General features: G+C 40.3%; 1 protein-coding gene across 1 annotated transcript in view; it reads right to left on the minus strand.

Moving 5' to 3' along the window:
* Positions 1-15,624: 15,624 nt before the first annotated feature.
* The window catches only part of LOC140689410 (trafficking protein particle complex subunit 9-like), a 90,887-nt gene continuing 88,141 nt past the window's right edge, over positions 15,625-18,370 (minus strand). The window contains exon 5 of the mRNA XM_072950125.1: positions 15,625-15,671. Coding sequence (XP_072806226.1) covers positions 15,659-15,671 — 13 coding nt within the window. The 3' untranslated portion in view covers positions 15,625-15,658. The remainder of the gene's footprint in view (positions 15,672-18,370) is intronic.

Consider the following 18,370-nt stretch of genomic DNA (forward strand, 5'->3'; position numbering starts at 1 on the left):
GAGTGCTGCCCACCCCTTACCTTCGATTCTCAAGTTTCTGCCCAGGGTGACATCCAGACAGGAGAGAGTCTTGGGCCCAATTAAAAGCTGTGTGGCTTGGGTGCGGGGACAGGTGAAGGAGCTGGTTCCGGAGCCAGGCCCCTCTCCACCTCTGCTCCTCTCTCTTCCGGGGCCCATCTGCCAAGCCCCCGGGCTCCCTGATCTTCTGTCCTTCTCTTCTACTCTACTCCAAGCCCTGTTCCTCTTCCTTTATTCCCTGAATATCCCCAGCTGGAGTGATTTTTCCATCACAGTATCTGAAAAAGTTTCCTGCAGCTGAAAAAGAGGTCTGCAGAGGTCAATGCCCATATGGTGGTTCCTGAAGAGAGCCCCTGTTTAGGGGGACTCTCACCAACAGTCACGGGGCATCAGACATGTTGCAGGGTCGACCAACCCCAACAAGAGTTTGCTGTGACCCCAAGGCATGCACAGCATCCCTGCTCACAAAACTGTAGTTGACCCACTTATCCGTTATTGAGGAGCAAAAATTGAAAAATTGCTCATGTTTCTTACTAAAAGTATTTATGAGGTGGAAAAAGAAATTGTAATAGAAAAGAACAAATTTGACTCCATGTTAGATATGTTCATTTGGCTTTAAACCTGTACCCTGTTTTCCAGGCTCAGACTTGTTATCTCTGCACCTTTTGTAAAAGAAAGTTGCCTTTAGCCTGAAATATCCAGGAGACCCTATTCTCCGGGTTCTGATCTTTGAGGATGTTTGCTCTTCTACACTTTTGTAGAGATGGCAAGTTGCAAAATAGAGAATAGCCTTTGTTTTTTTGGAGGGTTTACAGGGGCACCATGATTTGACCCACAAGGACAGCTGCAAGATCAAAGGATTTCAAGGACAAACAATTCGTACAGCAAGATGTTTGCAACAACCAACCACATCCCTGCCACTTTTTAGTATAAAAGGAGACTGAATTCTGACTTGGGGAAGAGAGTTCTCCTGGATATCAGTATGTCATCTTCTGGGTCTGCCAGCTTTTCAAATAAAGTCACTATTCCTTACTCCAACATCACATCTCCCAATTTATTGGCCAGTCATGCAGCAAGCAGAACGAGTTTGGACTTGGTAACAAAATGACTTCATTAGAGGTAGTATGTCTCCACTGTTTCCTCATTTCCAGTATGTCACAACCTATCAAGTTTATATGCTGTTTAACAACACGACCAAAAAACCTATTATACGGAATTGATTCCACGGAAATAAAATTATCTCTACTCCTTCAAAATTTTTTTTCTTTTCTATTTTATTTTGTTTTGCTTATTGAAAAGAAAATAAAAGTCAAATAATTTTATTTCACATATATTTTATAGCTACATATTGTAAATACTACAAAGATATTTAAAATGTGATAAAACTGTTCATATATTAGTATAAAGATACATACACAATCAATGCAGATTAAGAAACGAGTGGATATTAACTAAAAATCCACTGCACATCCAGACTTTTACAAGCATATCCTGGAATATAAGCTCTATTATCCAGGGGTCCCCCACCCCCATTCTCACTGCCGAGTCCCTTAGTAATCAACTACCAAGGCACCAGCATAGAACCACGCAATCACTATTTTAGGTATAAATGAGGGAATTAGCTCATTCAATTCTAAAACAAAAACCTTAAAATAAATACTGAACTTATTTACAGATAAAGAAAATTGGACACAAAAAAGTACAGTTTCTCCCCCAAGTCAAAGATAATAACTGGTAAAGGCAAAATTTGAACTCATCTGCCCGATTTTAAAAACTAAGGTGGAAATCCCCTTTGACTGTGGAGGTAAAGCACCACAGCCTATCACCCTATCTTTGTTCTGACCTAGCTTTAGACAGCCTAAGATAACACGCCATTCCTATGGAAATTGAGGGCAAATGATAACAAAATGGATTTTATATTCAGTAGTTTCTTAGGTCTCATTTATATAAAGTGTCAGCAGGTCAGCAGAAAACTCTGGGAAATATGAGTGGGTCCACAGCTTTTTGCTGATAAGAAACTCAATCTATCAGAACAGAGTGACCTTCCCATGAGAGGCCTCAAGGACATAAACTAAAGGCAGCTGAGCAATGAAAACTAGCAAGACCATGGAACTCAAGCAAGAAGGATCCCTGCCATCCCCTGCCCAGTTGCCTCTTCACCCATGTGGACAAGATAGCAGAAGACCCAGGCTCTTGTCCAACTTACACCATCATGGATTCTCATCCATAAAAAGTTACAACTCCATGATGTCTTAAGTCCTTTCCAACTCAAATATGACGACACCAATATCTCAGCAGAATGTCTATGTCTCCACATTCTCTCTTCTATTAGAAGACTACATCGATGGCCAAAAAGCAGAAATCCAATTAAAAACACCATGCATGAAGCCTGGTGAAAATCTGTGTAAGAGAATTTGTTCTCACGCTCAGTAAATGAAAACTCAGAAAAAGTGTTCCTTCTCCCTCTGCAAGTGGGAGGTAGCCTGATTGTGTGTGTGTGAGTGTGTGTGTGTAAATCAAATACAATGTATTCTGGGATGTGTACAGATTTTTTTATGTTACTGTCATTTCATGGGGATGTGCCAACCTTTAAAGTAATTTGAAACTAGTGTTCTGAGACTGTCTCAGGCTCTTTTGGTGGAGGAGGAGAAAGGAGAAAGGAAAGGAGGAAACTAAATGAAGCAAAGGAGTACGAATACTGCTAGGGAAAGGCAAGACGTTAATTTTGTTCCTACTTTCATCACACACAAATTAGGGACTGGCTTTCCCCCATGTCTTGTCAAGCACTGAGTTGCAGAAGAAGAGGCGATAGCCCATTTCTCACTGAGATTGTGGCTGTACGTGGCATCTTATAGGCACAAATTATTTACCCTGATCAAACACTCTAGCAGCAGGCCGTAATTCTCCTATTTTGAGAGACAAGAAAACAGGAATTGAAAGTGGGTATATAACTTGACAAAAGTCCTAGGACCAGTAAACTAAAGAGGATGAATTCAAACTCAGATCTGAATGCAGATTCTGATCTTCCCACTCCCAGGGCTAGGAAATCCTTAACACACAGGCTCCCTAGATTCCCTGCAGTGTTGCCGGCACCAAGCATTTCCCATGGCAATGGTCTCCAGTTCTCAGACACAGCGCTCTGTGCAGCCAATAACGTCCATTTGACCTTGATCATCTACCTGCCTCGCCCACCAGGCTTCATTATACAGACAGGAAAGCTGGCTTTCAAGTGCATACAAAGCCACCATCGGTCTGACCTGGGCTCTTCAGTGGCTTTTCCAGCATAAAGGCAGCCATGGAAGTGGTCACAGTTTGCACATGAGCCACACTACCTCTCTCCATCTGTCTCCCGACCTATACTACTTAGCTATGACCATTTTCAGAATCGTGGAAACAAATTTTTAAAAACAGAAAAGAAAGGATTCTGGAACAAGTACTTAATACTTACAATTTTAAATGACAAGTTACAAAGTGAGTATTTACAAACCAAATCTGCCTTCCTAGGTGTCAGTTTTAACAGTTAAAAAATATAGTAGCAAACAATTCTCACTTACAAAATTAACAAAAACATCAACAATAATCTGGAATAAACTCAAAAACAATGCCCATGTTGTACATGGAGAAAGTACAAGACTGTACTGCGGGGTAAAGTAACAGGTGTGAATGTAGAGACATCAACATATTGTATGGAGGAAAGCAGTTGTGTAAAGATGTACGTTCTCCTAAAGATAATTCAAAACTTACTAAAAAATCCCATGACAGTTCTTATCTGTTTCTTTTTAACTTAAAAAAAGTATTTTAGAATTCTTCAGGAGTAATAAAGTCATAATGCTAGCCAAGAAAATTAGGGATGGAAAAAAGAATAAAAAAAAAATCACACTGTGAAATATTAAATTAATTTTTACAATGTGTAAGATATAGCGCTGGGGTAAGAAAGTAAGATTGACAGAAATAAACCATGAGCTCAAAAAGAGACTCTAGTCTCTTTTGTACAGGTGGGATTTCAAATCAAAGAGCAAATTATAAATTCAATAATTGTCTTGGCACAATCAGAGAATCCCTGGAAAAAACAAATCCTTTTCCAGTCATAATGACCACAAGAAAAATTACAGTTAGTGATGTAAGTATCAGAAAGTGCTAATAAAAGCAAATACAAATCTTTGCTCAACCCAACCAGGGAGAAGGAGCAAATGTTCTCTTCATCTTTTAAAGAGAGGGCTCCACTCATGGTGACTTACTCAACTCAAAAACCAAGTCTGGGAGAAGGGCACATGCAGCAACCAGAGCAGTATCACCTGTAGGAAGGCGAAAAGAGCTCAGGGGATGGCTCAGGGTGTCAGCCTGATTTAATTTCAGTTGATAAAAGAATACCACAGTCTAAAAATACTAGCATGCAACGGATTTGCTGTTTCTTGACATCTAGCAAGTTTCCAAAGCCCACATGTAACATTATCGTGAACTAGTGAAATGAAGAGACCACAGACAGGGAAAATCAATGCCATAGGCAGGCTGAAACCCAGGCTGGAAGAAAGGAAGAGAAAGGGCATAGTTAAGTTAGGGGAAAGTCTGGGAAAAAAGACATCATCGCAAGGAGTCTAAAGCATCATCCAGCAATCATATAATCAATCATTCAAGAGAGAGTTACTTAGGTCCTATTTTGTGCAAGATTTTACTGAGGGCAAAGAAAGGCCGCAGCATCCATGGTGGCAGCAAGTGGCGGGGCTATAATACAATTCTGGTCCCTGTACCTTGCACACGTGTACTCATCATAAAGGCAAAATTAAAATAAAATAATACTATGTAAACTGTACACATTGTTGAAAAAAATTAAAGAAGACCTAAATACCTGGACAGACACACCACGCACATTCCTGGATAAGATGACAGCGCTCTTGGGATGGAAGTGCTCCATAGAGCGATCCATATACTCAACGTGGTCTCGATCACAAACCCAGCGGGCTCCTCTGCAGTAACTGACTAGCTGCTGCTACAATTCATATGGGAATTCGAGGGACTCAGTAAACAAAACGTACTTGAAAAAGAAGAACAACGTGAGAGGACTTGTAATTCTGAGTTTCAAACCTTACAACTATATCTCAAGATGAGATGAGTCCATTTTTAAGTTATTACTGTGTTTATCCTTATTTTCTAAATTCTGTACAATGAAAATACCTGTTAGAATAAGAAAAATTAAAAGTAAGGTATCTTTTATATCATGAACACTGATTCATTCATTGGGAAAATATTATTTTTACAATAAAGAGGTAAACAAATATCTAGTGAAAAAGGACTACTTAAAAACAAGAGTGCATTTACAATTTTCATAAATTGAAAACTGAAAAGCACAAACACATCAAGTTTCTAGGGAGACCGGTGAAACATATTAATAGTTATTTTCAAAAATTCTAATTGAACAATGAAAACTCAAGAAAGGGAAAATCGAGATTGACAGCCAACTGCAAACACATGGAGAGCAAAGGCCTAGAAATCACAGTCCCTTTAATTCTGCTACTAACTCAATAGGAGAGGAAATTCCTCACTGAGGGGACGTTGGAATCCCATGCATAAGACAGGATACACAGTACAAACTGCAGTAGTATCGGGAGTGAATTTCTTAGAAGAATTCTAAAGTTACAACATTGCTGAAAAGCTATAGAAACACTGACAGACAGATTAAAACACACAGTCATATATATTATATAGAAACATATGAAGTCTGCTCCCATGTTGCATAGAAATACAAACATATTTGTTCATTTATAGGCACTGATTACTTTATCCCAGGTAGAATATTTCAACTAAAACAAATAATCAATATTACACTCCTCTTGTCAAATCTACTTGATAAGTTACTCTGCTATGTAACCATAATGTGTCTAAGATAGATCTAAAATTAGTGAAAAAGATCTTTGTACGGTTTCTTGAATTTTCTCAAAAGTACAAGCTTAATTCTAAAGTAGATCTGAGCAGCATTTCTATATTATCTTTTCCCTTGTGAAATGAACAACACAGTCTGTTGTCAAAATTCTGTCTTTACAATGATTCACGAGCACCGTATCCTCACAAAACTGCTTGACAGCAAGGCACTATCCAGACACTGTGACCAAACCAATGAAACACAAGGAAGACAGTGACCCTATTCTGGAGGGCTTATAATCTGTGTCAAAACTGGGGTTTTTATTTGATTGGTTTGTTTGGGTAACAAAATAAAATTAATCAAGTACTTTTCTTCTTTGAGCATTCTGTAAGTCATGACTTTTTAGTGTCAGGAGCAGGAAAGATTTAAGCATGACTTGATTAGGTCAACTAGCAACAATCATCACTGGAGAGTGAATAATAAAGAAGTTAACTGATAGCAATGCTTCTGCCTACATGAGACCTAAAATAAATCTACACTGATTTCCGAAAGGAAAATGAGGAGATGAGGTCCCCAATGAGAAAACAAACTAACAAGAAATCAAAAAAGGAAAGACGTTTTCATTAACGATTCCAGGCAGTAGTGGAGCATGGTGGTGAAGAGCACAGATGCTGGGGACAAACATGAGGGTCTGAACTCCCACAGCACTGGGTAGCTGTGACACTGATATTTCAGTGAAATTTTCTGCCTCTCAGTCTCCTATCCATAGACTGGGGACAGCAACTGCACCCATCTCCTAGAACGGTCCTATGAATTAAGTTATTTTACATACAAAATTTAAATAAAATACCTCAGATTTTAAATAATACCCCAAAAGCACAAGGAACAAAGAAATCAGAGATAAATTGGAGTTCATCAAAATTTAAAACCTTCCTTCAAAGGGCACCATCAAGAAAGTGAAAAAACAATACATAGGAGAAAATTTTTTCAAATCATTTATCTGATTAGGAATTTGTATCTCCAAATGAAAAAAAAAAAAACAACCCTACAACTCAACAGTAAAAAGGCAACTCAATTAAAAGATGAATAAAAGATCTGAAAATGTATTTTTCAAGGAAAATATACAAATGTCCAATAAGCACAATGAGACGATTTTCAATATCATTAGCTGTAAGGGAAATCAATTCAAAACCACTAGGAGAAACCGCTTCACACTCACAGCAATAGGTTATAATAAAAAAAAAAAAGTAACAAGCACTAATGAGGACACAGAGGAAGCGGAGCGCGCAGCCCTTGCTGGTGAGGATGTAACACAGCGTGGCCACTTTGGAAAACAGCCTGGCAGGTCCTCAAAGAGTTGAACATTTGGTTTCTGAATGACCCAGCAATTCTGCTGTCTGGGCACACACGTAAGAGAACTGAAAGCAAATGTCCACATAAAAACTCCTACAGGAATATTCACAGCGTCACTACTCATAACAGCCAAAAAGCAGAAACAACTCAAATGCCTATTACCTGACGAATGGGCAAACAGTGGGGCCCAGCCATACAGTGGAATATTATTCAGCAATAGGAAAGTATACAGTACTGACCCAGGCCAGAACGTGTACAAACAATGAAAACGTTACTCAGTGTGAAAGAATTCAGTCACAATAGACGGTTCCACTTACATGAAGTGACTCAATTTACATGAAATGTCCAGCACAGGCAAATCCACAGAGAGAGAAGAGTGGCTGCCTGGGGCTGGGGGAGGATGGGGAAGATGGGAATGTCTGCTTATGCGTACGGGGCTTCCTGTTGGGGGGATGAAAATGTTCTAAGATTGACTGGGACGCAAATTTCTGGGCATAGAGTAAAAACCGCTGTACATTTTAATGGGTGAATTGTATGAAAAATGTTAAGAAAAAAAGCACCTCGGGCCAGTACCTTCCCATAGTAAATGCAAATTGCTAACTTTTATTAGAGGAAGAAGAAACTGCCCTCAGCATGAAAGCAGGAGTTCAGCAAATATCAGTTAACCGAAATTGGACAAGAGCATTTCACTGGAAACTGTTGCTGAGTGTACACGAAATATTCAGAAATGGGAAAATCAGTTTGACATCACGAGGAAACATTCTGCTTCAAATGCAGATCAAGACTTCGGCAAGTCCAGCTGCTACAAATGACCAGAGAAGAAACCTGGTTCGTAAAACAAGCACCAGAGCCAACAAGGAAATGGTAGTGAGGAAAGCAGGAGGCCGAATATCTGGAACAGTTTGCTATAAATAATTTCTCCACTGAAAATTTAAAAATAAAATGAAATTGATGAAATGCTGTGCTGGCCTAACGTGAATGGGCTTCCTCCGGTGCTCGACAGTTGTGTAACCCCGATTGAGAGATTCAGGATAATCAGCATGGCTCCTGGGAGTCCCCAAAGGACTGCCAACCAGCACGCTGACCACCATCATATCTGCCAGGGTTGAATTGCGGAGAAGAGACCAACTTGTGAAAGCACAGGAAATGTTGACAAGGGAATAAACGGCTGCGGTCAGTCCTGGGACAGAAGCCCTGAGAGCAGAGTCCTGAAGGCTGCAGGGGATCTGGAGTGGCCCTGGGGCAGGAAGGGACCACGGTGGAGCATATCTCAATACTCTTCTCTCTCTCCCTCGGGTAGGAGAGATAAAGCCTGCATCCTTCTCACCTGGAACTGTGGGTTCTGGCTGGCAGAAGTCTTACCGACACGGAATGATTATTCAAGTCTCTGTGGAAAAAGTCAAGAAATCGAGAGGGATTAGGGAGCCAACTCCATGAGCCTCTCAAATGCTCCCATATTTATTGTGTATAATCAAAGGAAAAATTCATTAACAGTTGTGTGATAGTAAGGAGGAACTTCGGGAAAGACAGGATGAGGCAGAGATTGTAGAATACACAATGAGTACAAAGGATTAGTGTATCTTTAGGGAAGTCATGGGGTGAGGGGAACAAGATACATTTTTAGATATGTTCATTACAAAGCAGACCACCAGACCAGCTAGGTCCTTGTTTTGGGGATAATAGACTATCTAACAGCACACAAGCACAGCGTTTAGAGCTGAGGGCCTCGGTCTTGCTTTGCAACAAGCAGAGTGCTATCTAAAACCTCAACTATGCAAGTAAAGCATTGTCTCTGCTTTTTAAGGCAAGGAGACTGGAGTGAGGATGCACAGGCACTTGTTGCAAAGCAGTTTCTAAGCATATTTTTTTCTTCTTAAAGTTCACAGGCGGCTGGGATGTGTTACAATTTGTTAACCCAATCATGGGCTCCCACATGGAACCATTATGGAGGACCCCCTAGGATGACAAATCCTGGCTGTGGGTCTTTTCCTGCCCTCTTCAGCCACTCTAGCAGGGTCTAGGCACATCCGTGAATAACGATCCTACAGAACCACCCACACTCTTAATTCCTGGTGCTTGAAACTTAATTTTAGCTCTACACAATTTACTGTAGAAAAGTTTCAGAAATAAGAGATATAATATTCCTTTTATATCTCATCATATTACTGATTATTCTGATTGCTCTAAGCTACTTCTACTTGGTAAAGCACTTAATTCTGCAGGTGAACTCACTAATTTCCATTGGGCATATCTAGCCAGTTTGGGCTCACTAACTTCTATTGGTCAAATACCGATACACTTAATTGATTTCTTTATTTATCTATTTCAGCCGGGAGGAGAGGGAGTGTCACTCTTTTCCTCAGCCCACCCTCAACTCTTTTCTCATCAACTCAGGCCTCCTGAAAACAAAACAAAGCATCTGTTTCCATTCTTCTCTTTCCACAAACCCAACAGGAAACATCAGCCTGAAGAAAGAATTCAACACAAATCTTAAAACAAAAATCTATAAACCTGAAGTATCTCAATCTCAGAATCATGATGCACAATGACATGAGAGTGTGTCAGGCACGAAGCATGAGTGAGTCTGACCACCTCATTTCTATTATTCAAAGGAAGGAAGGTCTTCATATTTTTTATCATTCTTGATCATTGTTTCTGATTATGTTAAAAAATAGTGTATGAAATAATTATGCACTGTAATAACAGATTTTTATTGTATCAATTATAGAAGGCATTCAAAGGGGATAGGAAAACCCACCTCTGTAAAAAATGCAAAATTTCTTTCCCTGTTAAGAACACGTGTACAAAATGCGACACAGAATTCAAATTCTTGTGGAGAGGAGCAAAAGCCACAGAAACAAAGAAAAGTCATTACAATGAGTCAATTCAAAATTCACTGGACAAACATGCTCAATGCATTCAAATAATTTTAAAGGCACACTGCAAACCATTCACTTAATGATCTGCAGGCTAGAGGAAGAAGTTCCCTCTTTAACAGACAACAGAAATCAATAGGGTGCCCCAACAATCAAGGACCAAAAACAATCAGATTTTTAATACTTCTGATAAATGAGCATGTTCTAAAGATCAAAATCCAGAAATTTTAAACATTCATTCAAACAACAATGAAACAAGCATGTTAAAAAAAAAAAAACAGCACATACACATAGATCATGTACATAGAACAATGAGAATTTCTTGTACCTCTTGAAGAAAGAACACGCTATAGCCTTTTACTTGAAAAATAAAACTACTTTAAAGATAACTGCTAAAACATATTTCATCATTCATGTTGCCTTGAAAAATCTGAGACACTTGTATCTGATCAGAAAAGCCATTCTCAGTAATAGTAGGTTACAATTCAGTGCCAATTTGCTTTAGAAGAAAAGAGAAAGAAAAGCTACTGTTTCTCATATCCTGCACAAAGTGTGAAGTGCCTCCTTGCCTCTTTCTCCTCCTATTTTATAAACTCATGCTCCCCAACCCTTCTGAAACAAGTATAAGAACCTCTTATTCCCAATATGCCAAATGCAAAAGAATATCAATTTATTTTTGTAATTATATGCCAACACATTGAACTGGAGGAGAAAGGTATCGGAAGTCTATATGGAACTTATTTCTACCTTCCTGAAATCACACACACACACGTTCACACAGACACAGACACATACACCCTGGATTACTGGGCACTTCACAAGCTTACTACTTACAACTTCTAGAAGATAACTTTGTAATTAGTTTAAAATACAAAACTGTCAGCTTTTGAAAAACTTGATCATCTGCTAAACCATCCAAATATCAAAGAGACCCAATTAGACTTCTCTGTAGAATGTAATTTCCCTTCATGGAAAAACAGACCCTAAGAAGTACTGGATCAAAGACTCGTGTTTATCACTACCTATGATCATTTTTAAGCACATTAACAGATTCAGAAATTTATGTCTCAACAACATTTATTCTTATTGAAATAGCATATGTGTTCAATTGTCAACACAGAGACTAGGTCCCATGATGTTGTTTAAGAACTATTTTGTGTATTGCAATATTTATTTTCAAGTGCAGACAAGGAGGGTGTGTATTACTCAGTTGTAGAGCACCTGCTTAGCATGCACAATATCCTGGCTTCAGTCCCCAGTACCTCCAAAAAAAAAATAAAAATAAGTGCATATTTAAAAATAAGAATAAAGTTATAAAAAAATGCAGACTAAAACTACTGCAATCTAGGAGCTACAATTATACTAAGAAAACAAGTGTTTCTATCAAATATTGACTATATGCCAATCACAGAGACAACCACAAATCACACCTGACAACCATCACGTGTGATTCTCAGCAACCCTACTAAGTAGACACGGATGAGGAACCCGGCGCTGCGGATGAGGAGACGGAGCTCGGAGGAGCCGGGGACGCTGACCGTCCTGCACCCCGTGACACCGCGTCAGCCCAGGGCAAGCGCTGACAGAGCTGCACTGAGGGGACACCCAGCTGCATGGAACCATGGGGCACTAGGGAGTCCCAGAAAACGCTAAAAAATTTTCAGTGAAAAACCAGCTCAAATTTATTACACTGTGCCACATTCTTTAAACAGGGAAAATGAATGAGACCTTTTCGATGCCTCTGTGTCCTTTCTGCCATCATCAGTTACTTGCCCTCTCAGCGTGACCAGTGATGAACTGGACCCAATATGATGTGCACTCAGATGCAAGAGCTTTTAAAGCTGTTTTATGGAGTTTGTAAGACTCTGTCTATGCCTCACACAGGCGGTCATCCAGCACTTCTCACCGGTGTGGACGTACCACCTGAAATCACTCCTTTCTGCTTTTTAAAATCCCTTCATCTAATCCAGACTTTTCAACAGCAAAGAAGTAGCTTAATCACAGACAGTGGACAGGTTTTCACCAAACGGACTGGAACAGCCCATCGGACTACCTGGAAACACTTTTCTTCTATTAAACCCACTTCCAGGTACTCCATCATTTTCTGATTGGTAGACTTGGCCTCTGACTGGCCTACTCAGAGACCTCCCAGCCTCACATCTGGGGGTGGGAGAGGACCCTGCTGTTGGGGGAAATCAGTGAGGAAGGCGGACATCCTCCAGCCAGGTCTGCACGGGTAGAAGTGCAACAAAGTGCTCAGAAATTATACCGTCAGCACCCCTGGGCTCCCATGGACTGGTTTCACATTAACCTAACTCTTGAGAAACTGAGGCAAGAAAACCAGAAATTTAAATTATTAATGTAACAGAAGATGTGAAACTATGAACCAGACTGAAATATAAGAGATCAACCATGAGCACATTTTCTCCACGGCCCAATCACGGGCAGGCAGTCACATGGCAGGCATGGACAGCAGCAGAGCAGGAAGGTTTTCTAGATTAACTCAATGGACTAAATTTCTGTTATACGAACAGATTTACTGCCTGGAAAACAATTAACGCCAATCACGGTGCACTCTCTGTGGACAGTGGCAGAGACACGACTATGACCACCTGTGTAACTCTCATTTCCCTGTCCTTTCTGGGCTAACTGATGCACAGAGGTACAAAGATTCAGGGATGAAGATAACTCTAAACACCCAAAGCCCATCTCTGGGAGCCTCAAAACCAGACAGCCAGGGTTTTAATACCAGCTCTGCCACTTACAAGCTCTGTGACCTTGGCCAACTTACTTACCGTCTGTGTGCCTCAATTTCCACTCTGTAAACCTGGGATAACAATCAAACCTTCCTTACTCGCTTGTTGAGAAGACTGAAGGTTTCATTTCTGTAAAACTCTCAGAGAAGAATGTAGCACATTTTTGGTGTTCAACAAATGTCAATTTAATATTAAAGTGATTTACAAGTCTCCATTCTAATCATCTTATGTGTCTTCTGGCTAGACTCCTGGCTAAGTCCCAAAGAAAATCCTTATTTCTCCTTTTACAAACTCTTGGGGAGCACCCTTCTGTTCCATCCCACCACCTGTTTAAACCGAGGGAGGGGATGCCTCCTCCCCACTCCTCTGGGCCACGGAGAGTGCTTCTCCCTTCACACCCCTGGTCCCTGGCCCACAGCTAGCCCTCCTCACACTAACAGATTTAGGTGTGAGTCCGGGGATACAAGCAGGGCATATGAAACCTTTCCTTTCCCTCGAGTGTTGGCCACCCTTAGGAAGCACCCGGGATGCTCAGCTCCATGGAAAGACAGTCCTGTGCATTATGGGACAGATCCTCTGAAGGGAAGGCTCGCTGTGGCCCAGAGTTACCTGGGACTGCGTGAGTCTTTAATTCTGGGACATAGTGTCATGACATCCTCTCTCCCACAGCCCTGAATTTCATGGAGAACGTGGCTTCATCAGTAATATAGGAGACATTTATCGCCTGCCTGTTCTTCTTTGTCATCTCTCAGTTGGCTGCTGGAGACAACATGTGTATAATTATTGGGTCCCCTTCAGCCCCAAACTATATGAAGTAACAAATAATTTTGTGGCTTAACATTGGTTCAGGGAGGCTGTGTAACAGTTCTGACTCTGCTGATGCTTAATTATTGGTATAGGAAATATGGAACTTTCTCAAATATCTTTGATCATAAAACCAGCTTCTCTTATTTTCCTGTTTCTTAGTAATTGCCAAAGACTCTCAAATGATGTCTTCACACAAAACATCAGCTAAAGTTTATGATCCCTCTTGACATACCCACTGTGTTAACAGTTTACATAATTTCTAGTTCTCACAATTCTGTAAAGCAGATACGAGTGTCCCCATCTCACAGACAAGGGAAAAACTCAGAATGAACTGACTCAGGCTCACGTGGCTCAGTGGAAGCGTGTGCACGCAAACCCAAGTCAAAACACTACACCCTTTCGTATATGTACCAAATCTCCTACCACCAATTATCACACAGTGGCGGGGTCAATACTCAGGGAACTCAATACACTTCTCAGCTTTAAGGTGTTCCAGAGGCCGCTTCTAGCTGTTTTATAAAATCCCGACTCATTGGTTTCTAACACTGGAAGAAAAGTCCGATTTTGCCATTGTTTACAGAGTAAGTCTGAAATGTTCACAGCGAGATGACAGAATAAAACTAAGATATAAGCAGAATAATTTTTCCAGTTAGACAGACATAATGGACATTGGGCTATTCTGAAGCATTAAGCAAAGAAATCAAAATAAAATAACGTTGTTTAAACCTTCTTTTCAAACAGGAATATTAAGACTGTAAGAAGGTGCAACAGCGCCACCTATGGCTAAAAAGACCTTCCAGGTTGCCGGGAAAGGTGCAACACAAAAATTGCCTGCAGGATCAGAAACAAGAATCAGATAACTAAAAGCTTACTTAGCACATACTGTACTTTGCTTCGGGGGAAGGGAGGGGTATTCAGTATTTAATCTGATATTGCTAATACTCCTGAATATAAACAGAAGAGATAGGCTCATGGAAACTCATCTTAGAAGAGGAAAGAATCCAGTCCAGCCACTTCATTTTACAGGAGGGGAAACTCAGACCTGGGATCTGTCCTCCTGGCAATCGGCAGCAAAGCTCTCCTAGGCCTCATGTCTTGCACTGTAGCAAAAACCAACAGACCTGTACTAGGCTTATATTCATAAAAGTCACATCTGTATTTTTCCAACAGTAGGTAATCTAAGTATCTTGCAAAATACTTCTCAAAGAGCCAGGAAATTATACAAGTTTGTTGAAATACAAAAACATTTATTTACATAATAAAACAGCATGAGCTTTATTCTCTCTATTAAAAAAGTGACATATCAAATCAATGTTTTGATGTTTTAAATCTGTTAAGAATGCAGGAAAAAAATCAAAATTTTCTTTAATCACAAAAGAGAGAAGCTTATTCCCTGAAAATGTTCAATGTGGATTTTACTAAACTTAATGGATCTGGTCAGAATCTCATGAATATAAATGTCTGAGTGGATGGCTACACAGCAACATGAATTCTGAGTTGTAACAACACATATTCTGTGTAACTATTCTTCAATGTTGTCTGTTTAATGCAATTTACCTAGTCCCTGTCTCACTAGAATGATACAGATTTCATTAAAACTTAATACTGCACTAAAAAAAATAAATCCTTGTTACTTTATACCATATTCAAATATATCATATATATACATATTGAATATGCATCAGAAATAAGCGACACTCTTTAGTATTCAGAGTTGATCATTCTAAAATATCTGTCATTGTGACAGCACATTTTTATTAAGCACCTCTTGGGTTCTTTGTATACAAGGCATCTAACTCTCACAGTCAGACAAGGTAAACGATATTACTCAAATTTCACAAACCAGGAAATGTTCTTAAGCCATGAAAACAACTTACATATTCATCATCAGGAAACAAAAGAGTAAAGATTTTACTTAAAGTACTCACTGACAATCTTTTCTTCCATATTGATACTACATAAAACCAATTCAGTCTTTGTAAGTATTTCTGTCAATAAGGGCCACTAGAGAATAATAAGTAACATCATTAGCAGTGGTTGGACTTTCAAAGCCCACTTCTCTTTTGCAATATAATTATTTTAAAGGTTTTGTTTCTAGTGCTTACAAAGCACTAAAATAAAAAAAAATTACCTTTTTAAGTCATTACCTGAGAATAAAACATTTGTGAAATGTACAATTTTATTTTATGCCTCTCTATCTCACATTCTCACTGATGTCTCTCCTTTGAAGGCCTCATCAGGCTGAGATTGCTAAAATCGATCATTTATGGACTCACAGGGGTTCGGGTAACCACTCAACGGGAGGCTGATAAGAGGAGAAATTGAGAATGCATCCTGTGCAGCCTGGATTCCAGCACCGAGCTAGCCACCGCCAGCTGCGTGTGATTTGGGACAAGCTGGCCCATCTCTCAATCCCTCAGCTGCAAAAAAGGAGACACTGATACCTACCCTCAAACACCTGCTATGAAGTAAAACAAGAGGAAAGCATTTTAGCCTTAGGTAGGTGTCCACTCACAGCGAGTTTGGTCATTATGATGATGAGGATGGCTGTTAATAAATTAAGCTAGAACACAAAGGAGAAATCACCTTAAAGGAGAAACATTTTAAGTCAATCAGCATTTCCTTTTGGGTGGTTTGCAGAATATTATATGGATTTTTTTTAATAAACCAAGTTTTGTCCATTAATTTTATATTCACAGGTTCTTGGACAAGTCTCCAGAAAAAGAATTAGAGACCTCTAACCTCTGAATACTAAGAAAGAAAATTTTAAAAAAATCAGGGGGGAGATTATACCTCATTTGGGAGAGTATGGGCTTAGCATGCATGAGGCCCTCAGTTCAGTTCCCATTAACTCCATTTAAAAACTTTCTTTTTTAAGAAATGGAGAATGAAAGCAAAAAGATGGAGGATACAGAATTTTTTTAGAGACTCATCTCAGATTTAAGGTGGGAAAGAATCGTTCCATTTCTCAGAGGAAATCTTGAGAACTATGTAAACTGGATCTGAGATGTCTAGTCTTCTAACATTATTCATGAATTCATATTACCAATTCTTAAAGCTACCTGATAACCCACAGTGGTGATACTGATCATAACAGCTGCCAACACGAATCGAGCTCCAGCTAGGACTGCTCTGTTCTGACATCTCTGCCCCTGAGGCCTCACCAAGCTGACAGCACTAAATTCGGTCATTCATGAGCATTGCGTGTAAGTCCTCCATTTGCGTTTCTCACTCTCCCCTCACCAGCCCCTCTGAGGGAAGCACTGTTATCATCTTCCCCACCCGCAGATAAGGCCACTGAGGCACAGAGACTAAATCCGTTCCAGGTCACATTGGCATTAAAGGATGTCTGTATTTCTGCTGTTTTGCTTTTGATAAAGGAATGTGAGATACCAATTCAAGGGAGACTGTTAAATAATCAAGTTGGCCAGGTCTGCACCTCAGAGAGCAGATACTATAGATTCCTGATGTAGGATGAGGCTGCCGCCACAAACTGACTCAGCTTGAAATTAAAATCCAAGATGAAGCAGCGGATACACGTAAATATTCACGATTGTCAACTCCGCTCACGGGTCTGGGCCCTTCACTGCCTGAACGGGGGTGAAGTCCCCACCCGTGTCTGGGAGGGAAGCGCTGCTCTTCCGGGTCTCATCCACGCTTCACGTGCTATTTCCCCCCAACAGACTGTCCTCAACGATTAAAAACTTCTCAAGATTTTTACACCAGTCAATACTGAAAGACATTTCTGCAGATGGAGCACTTTCTCAGGCTTAAACCTATTTTGCCTACACTTAGCAAGGGGAAAATAAGAAACATGACTCTGTAAAGTCTCTGAGTCTCACCACTCACACGAGTAGAACGGCCTCAACACAAGATGACTCTTCACATTGCAGGGTGAGAACAAAATAAGGCCGCCCCAACCACAGGACCTCCAAGTGACAGCTCTCAGCAGTCTTCTGCACCCTCACGGTTGTGCAGCCCTCACCACCATCTATTTCCAGAACACTTCATCACCCTCAAAAGAATCCCCCTGTCACTAGCAGTCACTCCTTAATCCCCCTCCTCACAGCCCCTTGCAACCATCACGTGCTCTCTGCCTGTGCATGTGCCTTTTCTGGGCATTTCAGATCACTGAATTCAACAATATTTGGCCGTTTGTGTCTGGTTCCTTTCACTTAACATGCTGTTATCAAGGCTTGTCCATGTTGATGTGGTATCAGCATCTCTCTCTTTTTTTTTTAAACGTTAAAGTTTATTAGAAGGTGGTAAGTACTATCAAAAAGAGTAGAGTGGAGCAAAAGGGATTGGATTTCAAAGGGAAAAGGGCGGGTTGAAGTGTCAGGGTGGACTTCCCAGAACAGGTGGCCTTTTTCATTTTCCTCTTTATTTTTATTTCTTTTTTATTCAATCTTACGTCTGAATAATGTTCCACTATATGGAGATACTACATTCTGTTCATCCATTCAGCAGCTATGTATGGACGAAGTCCAGAAGAATGAGAGTAAGGGGTGACTAGCATGGATGGCATTTAAGCAAAGGGCAAGATGTGCTTTCAAAAAAAGCCAACAACCAGAAGCACAGGGAAATTCAGTGCGTTTCTGAGCAAAGGGCATGCTTGCTTCAGCAAGACAACCGTGCAGGGCTGGGGCGGATATTGGCAGGAATCACGGTGAAGGAGTCACCTGAGAAGACGCCCCACTGTA

This window comes from Vicugna pacos, chromosome 26, assembly GCF_048564905.1.
Source record: "Vicugna pacos chromosome 26, VicPac4, whole genome shotgun sequence".
Classification (NCBI taxonomy): domain Eukaryota; kingdom Metazoa; phylum Chordata; class Mammalia; order Artiodactyla; family Camelidae; genus Vicugna; species Vicugna pacos.